The 18,296-nt window shown below is 32.6% G+C and overlaps 1 protein-coding gene across 1 annotated transcript; it reads left to right on the top strand.

Annotated features, from left to right (window-relative positions):
• Positions 1-509: 509 nt before the first annotated feature.
• LOC115447218 lies at positions 510-17,126 on the top strand. The gene is made up of 6 exons (XM_030174211.2): positions 510-825; positions 14,074-14,256; positions 14,981-15,211; positions 15,476-15,988; positions 16,125-16,346; positions 16,454-17,126. The coding sequence occupies exons 2-6, from the start codon at positions 14,127-14,129 to the stop codon at positions 16,663-16,665; spliced, it is 1,308 nt and encodes a 435-aa protein (XP_030030071.2). The 5' UTR covers positions 510-825; positions 14,074-14,126; the 3' UTR covers positions 16,666-17,126.
• Positions 17,127-18,296: the final 1,170 nt, after the last annotated feature.

Raw genomic sequence — 18,296 nt, 5'->3', positions numbered from 1 at the left:
ATTGAAGCACGAATAATTTAATTGTGAGTGGTTTATCTTAAATACATAAAGCAGTCGTTAACAAGTTTGTTATGATATAATTCGTAAAGAGTTGAAATAGTTATTGCGTGCTACTTTTTTAGATGCAACGTGCATGGCCTCTAAAATAAAAATGAAACTTTTAAGCTTAGTACACATGATACGTATTATAATATTTATATAATTATTTTAATTGGAAAAGTCAAACAATATACTGACTAACTACTTAAATTATACTTGTTTAATGAAAGAAAAACGAAACAATGAATTTAAAAATAATACACCTATCAAATATGTTTTCCAGACTTTTTGTAAAATGTAATTATTATTAATACTATAAAAAAAAAGATTTTAAAAGATTGGAATTTATTACATAAATTAAGATCAGATTTGATTACATAAAAACACTTTAATTAACACCAAATGCGATCAACGCCACGCAAAGCTGTGTACCTATGTACGCTATGCTTTAGTCCATTGTAAACATTTGCTTGTGTCAAATATGTCATTAATATTTTATTTATATTTTATAAAATTATCAACATTTCGCGCGAAATTATTTATCCGTGGAGTCTCGAAACAATGTATGAGGGAGCGCTGTTAAAAAAACTGTACAGTTGTGGACGTGGGGTACTATGTTTACCTGTGTTGTGAATATTAGTTATTATAACCTAAAAATATTTTGTGATATTTTGTGTTTTTCTAAGTGTTTTAGTGCTTTTTTCGTGTATTTTAATTATACAGAGTGAGTGATAGTGTTTTGTGAGCGTGCTGACCACTATGATGTATCCAGTTGCTGCGGTATCGGTGAGTACATAGAACTAATGCATGTTGTTTATTTTCATTCTGTCTACATAACATTTATTGTTATTTAGGAAGAAAATACGAACTTGGGTGTATGTTTATAGTACAGTTGATATTTTGGAGATCTGTAATTTTTTTCAGCAATATCATTTATTGAAGTTCCTTCTGCAGTATTATTTATTGTTTTTGTATCAATATTATTAGTATTGGTACTTAGTTGTGACCATTGTGGTGAATAATTGTATTTGAAATTTATACGAATACATCTAACATGGGTCTAGTAATAAATATAATCTTTTATCATATTAACTATAATATTTTTTTATTGTCGGTTATATAAAAAAAAATATGTCAAAAACATTGATGTATGTATGTTCTTGTATCTATTCATATAGGAATTTAATTTAAGTGTATTTCTTCATATGATGAAGCAATTTTCAGTTGCTTAAAAGTTTTGGAGGGAAAATTCAATATAGATTGCATTACGCGTTTAATGGTACTTAAGATGAGGTTTGTGTCAATCCTCATATCATTAATATACATGTAATTAAGAAAGGTAAGTATTTTAAAATATTTATGCTCGGTACACAAGTTCAAATTATGTAGTCAATTATAATTTTTCCACATATTATTTATTGTTTTTATTACAAACTATATTACATACAACATGTTTAATATGTGTTTTGCAATAAATTGGAAGGTTCTTCAAGATATTTTCAGATCAAAAAGTTTTTACAGTGAGCAGTTTGGCTATGGCCCTACAATTGCCGACATTCTCTGTCGGCAATCATATATCACTAGGTGGGCTGTTAGCTTGTCTGCTTTCAAAGGATATAAGAAAAGTCATAGCCAGTGCACTATACCTACAGTGTAAACATACACTGTTTTTTGTTTTTAACATGACCCTTTGTTTGTTAGCCTGGTAAGGCCCAGTTTATACAAACACACCAGATTTTTAGGTGAGGGCTTTAGGCACTCGCAACCCATGAAAATTTGTTGGATTTGTATTAAAAAATGAACTGTATGTGTTATTTAATGGTATCTCTAATAAACATAAAAAATATATGTAACTTAAAATTACTCATGACTAAGAGCCCAGTGCTATATTACACAATGTCTTACAATTTTTAAAACTTATGGTATTGCTTTTGTGCATGAATTAATTAACTAAATATCCAGTTGTGTCTCATACCATCAGATAAGCTGAGTGTTTGTCTTATTAACATCACACATGTAGTATTTTATTACATTTATGATTGCTAATAAAACATATATTATATTTTAATAAATGATTTCAATATTTATTGTCTTTTTATTAAATTTATTACAAGCAGATGAGTATAATTATGACAACGCTTGAAGAACATAATATCTTTTGTCAGTATGTATGTTACATTTGAAGAATACTCTACTTACAACTAGCTCAAATTTTTAAAACGGACCGCCTACAATGATCTTAAATATTTGGACCATACATTAAAATGTTTAATTGTCTTCTAAACTGAGTAGATATTACGGTAAAAGGTGGAGATCTTATTACGTAAAAGTTATCTCTATTAGCCATATTATTAGTAAATTAAAATATACTGCACTTAATGATTTTTTATTTGTTTTAACCCAAAAATAATGAAAATGTTTGTTGAAATAATTACAATCTACTTTTGGTAATAAAGATATTCATGAAATTACAGGTTCTGTATATGTCCCAGTTGGAAAAGGTGAGAATTTTTAATATGTCCAAACAAAAGGCATGTTTGATCATTTAATATTTTTTTATATATTCATAAGATGAATATATAGTCATTTAATATTTTTTTATATAAAAATATTAAATCATTAAATAATTTAAAAATGTATATTGAAGTATTTTTATACTAGATCTTACATTTCATTCTAACCAACATATGCACAATACGAGAAGAGTTGTTCTACAATTGGGTGGTTACACATTTAGTATGTTGAACAGTCTCAATTGGTATTGTTTCCGTCGAGTTTCCGGCGACTGTCGGGCCAGGCTGAAGCTCACGCCAAGAGCAAGATATGTTGAACAATATATTTTTGAACATCAACATCCGAAGAAACAGTATGTTGTGCCATCAGATGATGGGACGTTAATCAAATTATGAATATGTTTAATAGTATGAGTCCATTAAATAATGTTGGTATGACAGAGCGATATAAAGTATTGGATTAGTCATAGTCAAAAACATGTTCCTTGTTCCTACCAAAGTTTTGACTTAAATTTTGTTTTAAAAATGTGTTATGGATTTCAAGTCAATATTTATTTGAAACGATTTTATAGATATATATACATCTGTAGGAATTTGAAAATATTTAATTTAATAAATGAACAAGTTTTATATTTTTTTACCCAACTGCGGCAAAGCGAGGGGGGTAATGATTTTAGCACCCTATATACAATGTATGTGTATATACCTGATTTTATGTTCTCTAGAACTCTAGTTAGAAGAAGAAGTTAGAAGACTGCCTCGGTGGCGTAGTTGTATTGCATGTCCGGTACAATAGCGCTCTGAGGTCCTGGGTTCGAATCCCGGGTCGGGCAAAGTGATATTTGGGTTTTTCTGCTCAGTATCAGCCCGGAGTCTGGAATTTGTGCCCGATATGGCGATAGGCTCGCCCCCTATCACATCATGGGACGGAACATACTTGGCGAAAAGTGGGTGCCCTAGTTGCGCCTCTGCATACCCCTTCGGGGATAAATGCGTGATGTTATGTAGAACTCTAGTTGATGAATACGTTGTTTATAAAAGCAGCTTTTTAATACATCATTTGTAAACAAAGGTCTCATTTTTAAATTGTAAAGATATTTAAAAAATAATTTCAGAATTCGGTGACTTTCATTTTGTACCGACGCCGCATGGCAAACATCTGTTGGTGATAAACGGCTACACATACTCTCAAATGAAGTTGAGCAACAATTACTATTGTTCGAAGAAGCAGTCGGGGAGATGTCGCGCGCGGGTGAAACTCGACGACACCGGCACGGTGGTGAGTGCTGACTACAATCACACGCATCCGCCGCGGACATTGCATAAATATCTACACTCTAATTTGGAATAGAATGGTTTTGTACGTATACAGTTTTTCATTGAAATGGTTAGTTAATTTGAAGTTACGTGCCTGGTGGAATGCTTTTAAAGCATTGGAGATTGTAATATTTACTAGCATATTTCACTTTTAGCATTTAGTCAAACTGTAACCAAGACGAATAATAATTAATTATAAATGAAGACGGATTAATAGTTTTATTTAACTAGCCATCATAAATAGATAATTTACAAACTAAAGCGGATTGATTCAAATTCATAATTATGACTCGAAATAAAATTAAGTCTTGTATCGACCTAAAAGCGCTGCGTCGGACGTCCACCCACGAGGCGGACAGATGACCTCATAATAGTCGCAGGAGGACGTTGGATGCGGGCCGGGTCCAATAGGTCGATCTGGAAATCTTTGGGGGAGGCCCATGTTCAGCAGTGGACATCCTGCGGCTGATGATGATGATGATTGACCTAAAAATAATGTACTGCGTATGACATTTGTACTACGATCAAATATGATAAAAATAATCGACGTTTGTGTTCATGTGGAGAAAATAAACTTTTGGTCTTTCGTTTTAGAGCCGTTATCATAAGTTGTGTTACAGAGGCTGTAAAATCAATAACATAAACATAAAACTCCTTTGCGTATAGGTCACCAATTTTTGTTTCAGTTCTATCAAAAAAAAATCGGCACCCTCTAAGAGGTTGACTGATCGGTAATTCAAACAAAGGATAAAATATTTATACGCTAATGAAATTAAGTTAAAATGGCATTATTGATATTTAGCATCTCATGTTGATAAATCCTAAGATTTACTAGTTTAACCTAACATTTACCAAAATAAGAGGTTGTAACAGTAACATTATAAGTCACCAATTTTATGTTCTATCATAGTTTGTAAAAGCATCCTTTACACAAGATTCATAGACTGTAGTTTCATTTTTACATAAATAACATATTTCAGAATTCCGTGACTTTCATTTTGTACCAACGCCGCGTGGCAAACATCTGTTGGTGATAAACGGTTACACATACAATCAAATGAAAATGACCAACAATTGTTCGATGAAACAGACGAGGAATTGTCGTGTGCGGGTGAGACTTGACGATGTTGGTGCGGTCGAGAGTGCTGACTACTACCACACGCACCCACCGCGGACAATGATGCACAAATATCTTCACCCCACTTAGAATAGAAATTAGAATAGAGTGGTTTTCTACGTTACCCGTGAAGTCCTAAGTGGAAGATGTATTTAATTTAAGGCTGTGGTATTTATTTGCACCTTTTTCTTTCGGTACTTGTACCTTCGAATTATGATAGAATGGTGCAGATTTCAGTACGTAATGCTACCTATATTTAGCATATTTAATTTCGTGATATTAGCGATTTAAATAAATTAACAAATGAAAACGGCTTAAAAGTTTTTAAGTATGATTGTGAATGAAGGTGGATTTGTATCTTAGATATCTGGAATTGTGAAGGACATTCGCATTATATTTAAAGATACAAATAATTGTGGGTGATTTAAATGTTTGTCGTTGCGAAGATATAATCTGTCTGTAATGGCGTTAATTCGTTTTACGCGGGTTGCAGACTCCAAAGTTGAAACTGAGCTAAGTTAGTGTAACATAGCTCGAACAGCCGAGATATTTGTTTATACTTGTGTGCAGGCGCAAATTACGTAAGCTCAGCTATGTACTATGTGTTATTTTCCCAGCTATGCGAGCTAAACTAAACTTATCTTCATTTTTGTTTTGCATAGATCCGAGTCATCTGATGTGCGTTTCGAAGGTTGTGAAATCAATGTGTAGTTTTGATTATTTAGTAAGGTACAGTTTATAATTATATTTTTTTTTCAGATGATCTCACGTACACTTTCATACCAACAGCGAGGGGCAAGCAGTTACTAATGTATAAGGGTTTCACGTATTCCCAATTGCGTAATACGACAAACTATTACTGTTCCAAAAAGGACTCCGGTTGTAAGGCTAGAGTGAAAATTTTAGACGACGGCTCACTCATGCCGTGGAACGATCATAAACACGAGCCGCCCAAGTATGCTTTTGTATCTGGGAAGTATATTAAGTTATAATATGCCTTTGGCTAAATGATGGAGACCGTTTAGGGTGGAAATATTAAATCAGTTTAAAACAGTCGTTACTCGCTTGAACCAGATTTTTGTTTTATACATTATAATGCACTGTAGTGAAATGAATTTGTAAATATTTTTGACCATTTATCATTACCAATGTTACGTTTTGAGGTTCGGTTTGTATTACGGCGTTTTGCACTTTATACCTCGGTTGTAACGCATATTTCAGTTATGGGGAAATATGTGTGAGATACTCGATGTTGATAGCAATTTTGAGCTTTCGAACTTTTATGCATCATATTTACTGATACTGTGTCATATATTTTTCATCCGAATATTTATTGCGACTACCATTCAATTGAGATGTTAAACGTTAAAACTCGGTCATAGCGACGTTTTCATATCGGTTGTACAGGTTTTGTATACGTTGTCCATCGTATAGTGTGGCTTCTATGATTGTATGAAATAAGGGTAGAATACTAATTGTAATATGACGAACCGTTGCTTTAAGACTCATATCGTAATAATATCTTAGTTAGTAGTATTTATAATTATGAAAGTCACGTTAGTTAATAGAACTGCCCATCTTGTCTATTTAATATTAGTTTGACTCCACTTCTACTGCAAGGTTTTTTTTTTAAAACGCTCCAATGTTTTTTTATCTATTTTATTGCCTATATTTTATAAGTTATTGTGTTTTACATTTTTTTATAATAAAGTTGTACTTATAGATTTGTATTGTATTGAATATTTTTTATTTCGCGTGTGTTGATTCGTATAGCTGTGTAAAAACCGTAATTTTGCGTAATATTGAAAATATATTTAGATACAAAATTAAAACTAGGTTTTTATTTAATTTTAATCGGGCTTCTACTGCAATTAAATTTAAACTAAAGGGATGGTGGAAGATAGTGCTTCGTTGAATAAGTATGATTTATGGAGTAAATACTACAATAATACAAAAAAATAATTTATGATTTACATGTAAGGTTTGTTTCACCAAACGGCGTTTTTTATTAAGATATGGTGAGACTGTCAAGATTTCCATCACTGCTTTTATAGCCGTACTGTACTATTTAATAATGAAATATATCGTCATTTGTCGTAACATATCTTCAAACGATGCAAATTGCATCATGCATGCATGCATTGCGTCGCAGTGTGCATGCTATGTTAAAGGAAATCGAAATGTTAAGCCAATTTATTACACATGGATTTATTTTTATTAAAGCATTCTACTTTTTTTGGGCCTAAGTTATCTATATACACACAAATGTTAATACATAATTGGCTTATGCGCTTTACCTTATAGAAAGCGAGTACTCCTAAACAAGGTATTAAAACTTGTGATGTGGCATAATCTTATAATTCCCCGATTTTCAGCGATGCACTACCGATTCATTCCGAACCCACGGAAAGGCAGGGACCTGCTCATGCTGAACGGTTATACGTATTCCCAACATAAGCTGAAGTATTACTACTGCTCGAAGAAAGACTATGGGTGCAAGGCGCGCGTGAGGCTGTGCGCAGATGGTACGCTGGTGAGTTATGGTGATAACCATTCTCACGAACCACCGAGGTACGCTCTGGTAGAGGGGCAGTATGTCAAGTTGTGAGGGAACAGGCGCACTCAGTTGGGATAGGACTGGTTGCGATCTTCAAATAATTGAAGACTATACATTTTTTCATTTCAGTTGTGGAACTGTCTGTAAATATAGTATTATTTTTTCAAATCGGAAGAAATCAATTAAACTAAAACGAAATATCATAAATCATTTTAATAGACTACTAGTAATGCAAGCCATTCTCGAAATCAATGAAATGTTTAAGTATCGACAGTTAATATTCGTTTTTGGATTGTACTTAAGTTGTATCATGTATCAAAGATTTGTAAATTCAGAATGTAATACCAATGTAATGCTCATGATATGTATTTTGATAATGCATAATTTGTAAGTAATAATATTATAATATACCTTTGTAACAGTATTATCACATATTTCGTTGTGTGCAGAGCATGAGATTCATAATACCGGAGTTCACAATGGGCACAAGATATAAAATACCTGGGATGTATTTAAGCTTTTTTAAATTGTTTTTATTTGGTAATTTTATTGATAGTAAATAAATGCGTACGTTTTCCAACTACACGTTTAAAATTGCGAAGCCTCAAATGAAAGTCACGAAAACTCGTCGCTGCAAAAAATATTACGAAATTAATTACATATTTGTTTTTTATATTCTATAATAATTCATATTTAAGCTAAGGTGCGGAGCTACATACAGCGAATAATTATTCATATTAATTTTCTTAATGTTATGTGTAAAATATTACCTAGTCAATATGTGTGACTATGTTAATTTTGAAATGAAATATATTGCTCAATAAATTTGTTTATCTATCTCATAATAATTGTATATCAATAAATCAGTAGAAAAAAGAAGATATATCTTTATTGGCTGGTTGATGTTTTTTTTTGTCCGTTTAAATCATAAAACTAATAGGTAAGGAGGTACTCATAAACAAAGAAACATTTACCTAAAGGTTAATCATTTTATTTGTCTCATTAAACCACGACAAAGTAATGGACACTAAAATACATAAATTCCGTTCATGCAAGTGTGTTGATCGCTCAAAAATGACGCCGCAATTTGCAGTCCATATTGCAAGAAGATTGCATATAACCTATAAGATATATATATTTTTCTTTATATTGGGAAAGCAAAGAGTTTTAGCCCATACAGCCTCGTCAACCTATAACATAATAATGAAACGTTTCCATATACGCAACACCGATATACAGTATGTTTGTTTTTAAATAACTGCGTGCCAGCAACCTTCACGGAAGTACATTTAGGGATTTATAGTTCCTAACCTTTTTAAAATTTTCAGATTTACCATACCGGTTCATACCAAATCCGCGAGGCAGAGATTTACTAATGTTGCATGGATTTACGTATTCCCAGCACAAAGCTAGGAATTTCTACTGTTCGAAGAAGGACAATGGATGCAAAGCGCGCGTGAAACTCGACCAATGGGGCAAGATAATAGTTTCTGATATTAAACATACGCACGACCCACCAAAATATGCTTTAATATCAGGACGGTACATTAAAGTAAAGAGTTGAATGTTTTTATTATGTGTATTTTAATTGTATAAGTAAGGTCCTCCTATGTTTATGTGAAGGTTTAAATATTTTTAGGATAGCTTTATATTATATCATATCAGCCTGTGTTGTGCTAAAATGAGGCATTCATCTTAGGCAGCTAAGATTAAAGTAGGGGTAATATGTGTACTAACTATTTTTAATCAACTTTCCACATCTTTATTATTTGATGATCGATTGGATAAATTATTATTACATTACTATTTCAATTATAATTTATTTCTAAAGCATCCGTGTTAATTCCACAATAATACTACATGGCGTAGTCATAATAATTTTAAATAATGTTCAGGAGATATTTTTTCTAATACATTTATATTGCTAGTCGGCGTTGTATTAAGGTTATTTATGATAGTATTTGTAAAATGATAGTGGTATAGTAATTGTTTCTTCTACTTTTATATCCTATCCAATTAATTTAATAATTATTGTATTTTTTATGTGTTAGTATTTACCTGGAAATAAAGGATCTACAGTATAAAGTGTGTAATTTTTTTATCGTTGTTTTTAGTTGATTCTTTGTTTTAGTCATTATTAGATCGGCTGTAGTGTTTGTTATGAAATTATACTCATAAATATTTTTCATATAAAAATATATTTTTGTGTTTTACTCTAATGGTTATTATGTTGGACTTGTTAATTACAGGAATAGTTTTTTTTAATATCAAAACAATTTGAGAAACTGATGGCCATTTTGCACTCATTTAATTTTACAACACGGATTAACTGGCTCAGTAACTATGGTCATATTTTATACGACTGAAGAACTAAAAAATATTTTTCGCACAACTATGAAATTGCTGTTTGGTTAACCCAAAACGCTATTTCTTTACAAATGATCGACAAGGTTACTCATGATAATTCAGCTTCTTGAGTATTTATGGTAGCCGTTGATGTACCACTAGGGACGAACTTACTTACTGGGCCCTTATTCTGTATGATAGTGTAAATGCGTAACGCGGCCGTGTCATGTTATCTTCGAGAAATGTGCGTGGAATGGTATTCTGTAAGCCAAATTTCTATAGTCCTAAACATGATGCGTTGTGTTACGTGCTTGTTACGTACTGTTAAAATAACGTGCGAGATAGAGAATAAGGCCCCTGGTCTGTTTAAGTAGCTAAACAAATTGTTACCGTACTCCGTACAATATAACGTACAATTTTATTAATTTTAGATAGAGAGGTTTATGATTACCGCTTCATACCTACGAAGAAAGGGAAGCCGTTGTTGATGGTTAACGGCTTCACGTTCTCCCAGCAGCATAATACGGTACATTACTACTGTTCGAAGAAGGATTCTGGTTGCAAAGCTCGTGTAAAGTTGGATAAAGCTGGCCGTATAGTAAACATAGCTGATGCTCATACTCACGCGCCACCTAAATATGTTTTCGCATCAGGACAATATTTTAAAGTACACAGTTAGATTTTATGTTTAAGATATAGGATACCATACCTATACATTAATTGTAAATACTCCAATAGCATTTTCATTAAAAGCTTGAGAAATATAGTATGTTGATCGTTTTATTGTTTTTTGTATGCCTTTATAACGATAAAATGTGCTGAGAACTGGCATAGATTATCAAAGCTGGCGCGTACAACACATTTATGAAATATGCCTGTGTAGTGTCCACACATACGGGAGTTGTCATGACAACGCTTTAATCACACATCAATAAAGTTAAAAACTATAGGGTGTTGTTTTGTTGCATCTACATATCTGTCCCTTTAATTATATGGAACATCTTTTAACACACTGTGTATAGTATTAGTATAATATGTATTATGAACGTGCCAGCTTTAGTTAAACTATCTATATAGCGGGTAACTCTACGTTTTAATCACAAACACCGCCACGGAGGTTGACAATGTCTGCAATCTGTATCTAATCTCTTTAATTTTTGGTTAGAAGGTAAGATCATTTTTCGTTTTTTTTTCATTTCTAGATAAAATTAATTATTGTCACCTCATTATTCGCATCGATCGTTATATTAGTAATATTATGAGAGTCCCATAATTTCTCACACTAAGTACTAGACTAATTCGATAAAAAATAACTAAAATTACAATTTCAGGACGTAGAAAATATTCATTTATATTCAATCGACAAGGCAGTCGGTTGCTGTTATACAACGGCTATACTTACTGGCAGCATGGTACCTCCGGAATATACTATTGTTCGAAACGGAAGAGGCTGGGCTGTAAGGCCAATGTGAAGATCAAACAGGGTTTATTGTTCGCCTTTAAAATACACACCCATGAACCCAAACAGGTTGTTTGGGACTGCGGGGGTTACATGAAAGTGTAATTTAATAGATGTTTCTAGAGGGGGCTTGGGTAGTACGCTCCTTAATGGTCTGTCCACTCACAAATGTTGAGGCAAACTACTACTACTATAAATTTGTAAAACGACTAAAATTTAAATCTGCAAGTACACAGGAGTCATTTTATCTAGGACACAGGTCTTCTATGGAAAACGACTACCTACGCCCATGACAGTAGGGTACTAGTGGCGAAAGGTGACATTTTCTGAAAGAGAACCTGAGAAAAATTTAGGTACTAATATGCATGAATATGGTTTGCAAATCGTTCTAATGATAATTAGATTCTACATAAATTCTACGGAAGGTGAAGCCGACAGAAATCGGGTTATATAGACTCTCCGCTACTGTAGGGTACTAAGGTCTCTTGTATGCGAGACTCAGGATGAATAGCTTCGATCGAGGTCCGCAACGTTTCCAGCCAAACAGTATTGCATGTTGGCTTCTGATCCGAGGGATAAATACATTGACTGCATTGTGAGATGTTTTACGTGAATTATCGTGGAATATTTTGGGGTTATCAAGACAGCTTGTAATTTCAGATTATTGATGGCGTTGGTAACGTTTTGTGGGCAGCCGTGGTTGGTCGGACTAAAAGAACACTGTTTTCGGCGAAGTGTATGTAGGTGTAACGGGAGTGCTGGACTTAGCGACCTGTGATTTAGGATTGCGTATTGCAATTGTCCGTGAGGGTAATGTAAATCTATAGCATAGAAGAGTTTGGGTGGATGTTTTCTTTCTATAATTATAGTAGTAAAAACATGTTACACTCGTTGTATAGTAATATATCTGTTATTATTTATTGTTTTCTAATTAAATTAGTATTTAAATTAGCAGGTACTTAATAATGTTCAACGTATTTAATTGCAATATATTTATAATAATAAATTTTATTCTGAGCTGTATTATTTTTTAAACTGTACTGCAATGATTTTATAAAGGTGTGAAGAAAGTGAATAAATTAACGGTGTATAATTTTTTGGTACTTAATATCGTTTTAAATGTTTGCAATATTAATGTACAGAAGATGCATTTCCGGAATATAAATGGAGTTGTTTTTAAATTGATTTTTATTAATCAAAAGATAGCGAATAAAATTCAAAATTGTTTGGATTAGGCCAAACTAAATCCAGGATTCAGACAGAATCGTATTGAAGTCGCCTTGAGATGATTGAGGAAGTACCAAATTCTATGAAATCCCAAATATAAGTAATGTTTGTATTTGGACTGCATTATTCGGTCGCATAAATTTCTCGTAGCATTAATTAGAAACCAAAGCAGTTCAGAAAATATAAATTCATCAAAAATGATTTCATACGTGTGAAAACAAAATTTATAGGTACTTTTCGTTCAAACTGTATACTTGATACCGCTATTTTATTTCAGAATATTACGGTTATAAGTTCATTCCAAGCTCGCGTGGCAAAGATTTGCTGATGATGAACGGTTATACGTACTGGCAGAAAAATAATTCCGTGTTCTACTACTGCTCAAGTGTGAAATCTGGCTGTAAATCGCGAGTAAAGATGTTTCCCGATGGCAAACCAGATGTCAAGTTCGATCATTCACACCCACCGCCTAACTATTATATTTGTAATGGCAAATACGTTAAAATTTAAAAATAAAAAAATACGTTAAAATTTTAAAATACTCAATATTAATATTATAAAATACTCAGTATTATATTTTAAGGTATTTCGCTTGAATTCTAAACTTTAAATTAAACTTCTTATGGCGTTATTGTTTGTTTTATTTTCTTAGTAATTTCCTTTCATTTTTCTTCAAGTAAACTGCATAATCAGATAATGTTCGCAGTTTTTTATTTGTTTAAAATATGTTCCAAAAGAATATTTTTAAATCTGTCATATTGTGTAAAAATAAATATTTTTATGGTGTACGTTTTTTAATATAAAGACCTAATATTTCTTCGACGTCACGGTATAGCTCAAAGGCTGTGTGATGTATTCTGAGAGAAATGAAGTACGTATCGTAAATTTCAAAATTGACGTAATATACAGGGTGATTGGAAATATGACGTATTCCTTAAGAGCATGTTGATTGCGTCAAAAGCAATCGATTTTGTCTAGTAAAACCGCACTAAATAGTTTACGATCAATTTAAGATATATGAAATTTTAAGATTGCAGTGAGAGCAGCGTTCGTCGGAGATAGACGATTGTAGAGGTAATTAAAACTCAGTACACCTCCGCGTTACACTCGGTACTGTTTGCTTGTGGTATGCAAAAACAAGAGTCTATAATAGGAGATTTATAACATATTATTGTTTATTATGTAAAACTAAAATGTTGAATAGGTGCTAGAAAACAAGGAAAAAAACAATCTCAGTCAGTAGATTTTTTATTATTGAATTATTTTCAGTCTAATCTTAAATTGCTCAAAAGCTATTGTGTTCCGGAAAGGTTTTTCATTATAGAAGCGATTACTTGTGACCGTATGTACGTACATTTGGAAATACGTTATATTTCAAGTCACCCTGTAAAAGAACGTAAAATAGCTATACCGATAGAAATGGTAATTATTTATTAAACCTACAAGAAAAAAGGTATCAACGAACACATAACTAATTTAATATATTTTTATGTTTAAGGCAGCCGCAAAAGGAGCTACCTTTGGAGGTTCTTTGAAGACGTGGAAGACAATATGGTTCGTTGTGGACTGTGCGATAAAATAATGTACGGGAACATGCCACGCCATCTTAGATGTGTCCACCCTAAGGCTTACATACAGTGGCAGAAAGAAGTGAATTTACACAGACGTAGGCAAAAAGAACGTAAGTCTTAAATGCAAATTTATACATTGAACGAAATTATAGCATAAAAATCTGTTATTTTTTATTGCTTTGAATGACCAGACGAGCTTGCCGTTCGCCTGATGGTAAGCGATACGACCGCCCATAAACAGTAGAGACACCATCCAATACTTTGAATTACCAAGTATTGGTTGGTATTCCACTACGCTCGTCATTCTGAGACGTGAGATGTTATGTCCCGTTATGTTCAGTAGTCACACTGGCAACAAAGTCTTTCAAATCGGAACACAACAGTGACTACACCCTGCTGCTTGGCGGCAGAAATAGACATAGCGGTGGTACCTACCCAGGCGAACACTCACATATGAGAGACCTACTACCAGTAGAGAACCTGTTTAAAAAAACAAGAAAAGACATTTTAGCTGAGTGCATAAACTAGGTAAGGGTTGCTTCAGCTTTTAAAATAAAATCTCAAAATATACCAGCATTATTTTTAATATTAAAGATCGCTAAGAGGGTCAAGCGTCAGGTGATCGGCACTACTCGTGAACACTATCGTGGCTACAAATAATTGTGAGAATGAAAGTGATTATATTAGCCTCTGGTTATTTAAATAACTCCACGAAACGCAACAACAAACTATAATTACATTGATTTTCTGCTAATCTATAGTACCAAACCTGGTTAATCTTTGAAGTGTATCGATTAACATTACGCAAATATTTACAATTTTCATTTCTAACAGTAAAAGAAGCTATGGAATCGCGTAGAATCCGTAAATGTTTCGACGGAAAAAAAAGAAGTTCATTATGGGAATACTATGAGGATATGGGCTCTAACATGTGTAAATGCAAGGTGTGTGGCATCACTATGAAGCACAATAAGTCAAGGCATTTGGAGAAAAAACACCCGAACGTTTACAGACAATATCTAAACGAAAGGCGGACTTCCGAAGAGGTTAAACCACCAGCGAAGGGTATGTTTTTTTTAAGTACCTACGTATGGTGAAATACAAACACACTATTAGTGATTTAATGTATCAATCAATAGGAAATGCTTATTTTAATAATCGTAGATAAGCTAAGTATTTATAATAACTATTACCAAAACTTAGCATCTTTTAAATGACAATATTTTCCTAATCATACACTCAAAATCATTTACAGTTAATATTCTGTAATATTTGAAGATATATTTGTATCTGTGTACGAAATGTGTTAAATGGTGGCCCACATTTTAGATGTTTCCGAGAGTCGTCCCTGGGCACGGCGAGGTTGGGTCAAACGATTCCTTAGAAGGCTTGATGATAGACGTTGTGAATGTACTGTTTGTCATAAAGTACTTAGAATGCCTGTTGGTGATAATAGTAACATGAAAAGACATGTCCGTACGAAACATCCATTTTATTATCAACGTGAAGTGAAAGCGTACAGAGAAGAACAAAAACAAAAAAAGGAAATAGAATCTGGACAATTCGAAGTTATAGAGTATCTTGTGGAAGATTTAGATTCAGATGATCCTTTGCTTAGTACTGATCACCTAATTAATGAAATAGAAAGGAAAGAGACAAATGTAACTGATTCGGACAAAACCGATCCTGAAACAGAAAATGAGCTAGTAGATGATGAAGTTTTTAAGGATGATAGTGATGTTATTCTAAACAAATCTATAGAATTTGTAACTTTGTCTCTAACCGATCCTAATATTGAAGAAAAAATCAAGGAGCTCTGTGTTAAAGATGTTGCAGGAGCACGTAAGTAGACCAAGCTATGTTTTATGTAAGCAAATGTAGATAAAAGCAGATTTTTTTGTTGATTCCAACGTATTTAAGAATGTATTATTATTGTAATATTAAAATTATTTAATAATAAAAATAATAAATATTTCAGGAAGCAAACATAAGACGTGTTTTTGGAACTTCTTTTTTGAAATCGACGATAACTTATACAGATGCATGTTTTGTGAAAAAGATATTGTCATATTCCCAAAGAGTGTTGCAAATTTGAAAAGGCATATTTCAATTATGCATCGTCAGCAGTTTGAGCTTATACTCAAGTACGCGCCACATTATGACAATTGTAAGAAGAAGAAAATTCCATATTCAGATATAGGTAAGTTGTAGTGCTGCTAAAGGCGTTCAAAGTCTTTTAAAAATGAAAAATATTTATCAATTTCAAAATATGCATCAAGATTACATAAGATTTGTTAATATTTGCAGACGATGAAATTAAACTGGAGTTCGAAGTGCTGGAACACGGTTGTTACAAATGCAAGATATGTAGTAAGTTCATTCTGTGTGGTGACAATTCCCAAATGCTAACAAAGCATGTCGAAGAGGCGCACAGAGGTGTAACTTCCATTGAAACTGAGTCTGTAATAGTCGCCGACAGTGACTTTGTCGTGGGCATGGAGGAAGAACATGAGGAATAATTAGATGATAATGTTATATTCTTTCAATATTTCAATATACATTTTAAATGATAGATCTAGCGGCGCTGAATACTAACAAAAGTGTAAATATGTAACATGCTATTTCAAGTTTAAAAAAAATAAAGTCTGTAATTTACTTAGATTATGGTGTATTACATTTTTTTGTTATTAAGTAATAGCTGGACTTCTGCTTGTTTTAGAAATTACAATTTAACCCTGTGTGTAAAAAAATGTAAAAATGGCAAAACTTTGCTAATTAGTTTAGTTTTCGCAAATTATTTATATTTAGTGAGATAAGTGTGTTGTTATGCGAGTTATCGATGAAACTCCTAATTTTTATTATTTTCATGAAGTACATTTTGTAAATAGAACTTTACCGTTGAACATGTTTTAGTTGTATAATATTTGAAAATTCTGACAGATGGTTTTTGTTTAATAAACGGTGCTCTTATTCTTTTGTTTTTCTGATGTGTTTTGAGGAATAATTTTGTCAGTTGTCAAAAATGAAAAAGCTGAGTTACGTAAAATCAAAATAAAATTGAAAAAATGTGCCTAAGTGAAAACTTATGATTTGATGAATGAGATATTACAGAGCTGGTATACCGTTCCCGATATTTCGGAACTCCCGATTGATTTTACACCTTCGATTTCGACTCGAGGTTATAATAAAAAAAATAAAACGATTAATCTCGTATGGACAAATTTGCACTTATAGAAAAAGGCCTTGGTACCCCTAATCATCTCTCAATTAGGAATACCAAGTTATGACACGGCTTTACCACATTCAGATTTAGACAACCTTGCGTATCGATCTGAGACAGCCAATTATACGAAAAATTATGGTCTCTAAAAATATCACACTTCTTGAAAAAACATATTTGATTAATAAATACTTATAATTATTATTTTTGTCTTTTACTTATTATTTACAACTTATTTATTTATACAGGCATTTTCCTGAAAAATCGGGCATATTCCAACACCCTAACCCGGCATTCCATTATTATACTCTCGAATTTGAGAAATATTTTTTTTATGGTGGTGTTTGCCACAATAATATCCAATTATTTTTTTAATAATTTAGCTTTTGTTCGCAGCTTCGCCGATGTGAAAGGTTTTCCGGGATAGAAAGTAGGTAGCCGTAGTAGATAGTAGGACATATCTTTCCCCAGGGTCTCAAACTATTTCCATACCAAATTTAATCGAAATCCGTTGCGTACTTTTTCGAGTTTATCGAGTTTAAACATGCAGGCTGATGCGATAAAATACATTTTTTTAAAACATTTTAAGGGGAACAATAGGTTACCGGACTCTTTTTTGTTCTTTACTATTATCAAATATTTACATAATACAAATTATAACACAGAAGGAATTATTAAAATACGGTAAAAAATCAACAAGTTATAAGTCTTTGAATTTCGGTGGAAGGGGTAATTAACAAGAAACAGGAAAGAGACGAAATACCCACATGTGACGTCATCAGGAAATACAACGCGTGCGAAAAAAAAGAGATGAAGCGATATCCCCACATCGCGCCCACTTCTGCACATTACAATATTTTAATTATGAATTACTCGCTCATTTTTTAACCAATTTTTATGCAATTTTCGCAGAATTGCTTCTTTTTCGTA

The sequence above is a fragment of the Manduca sexta genome, chromosome 21, assembly GCF_014839805.1.
Source record: "Manduca sexta isolate Smith_Timp_Sample1 chromosome 21, JHU_Msex_v1.0, whole genome shotgun sequence".
In the NCBI taxonomy this organism is placed as follows: Eukaryota; Metazoa; Arthropoda; class Insecta; order Lepidoptera; family Sphingidae; genus Manduca; species Manduca sexta.
The sequence above is the reverse complement of the archived record's forward strand: the minus strand, read 5'-3'. Positions and strand labels throughout refer to the sequence as shown.

Bases quoted from the DNA above. Each gene is read 5' to 3' on its own strand.
- LOC115447218 (XM_030174211.2), top strand. From the start codon at position 14,127: ATGGTTCGTTGTGGACTGTGCGATAAAATAATGTACGGGAACATGCCA. The intron at 14,257-14,980 runs GTAAGTCTTAAA...CATTTCTAACAG, and splicing joins CAGACGTAGGCAAAAAGAAC to TAAAAGAAGCTATGGAATCG. The intron at 15,212-15,475 runs GTATGTTTTTTT...CCCACATTTTAG, and splicing joins GGTTAAACCACCAGCGAAGG to ATGTTTCCGAGAGTCGTCCC.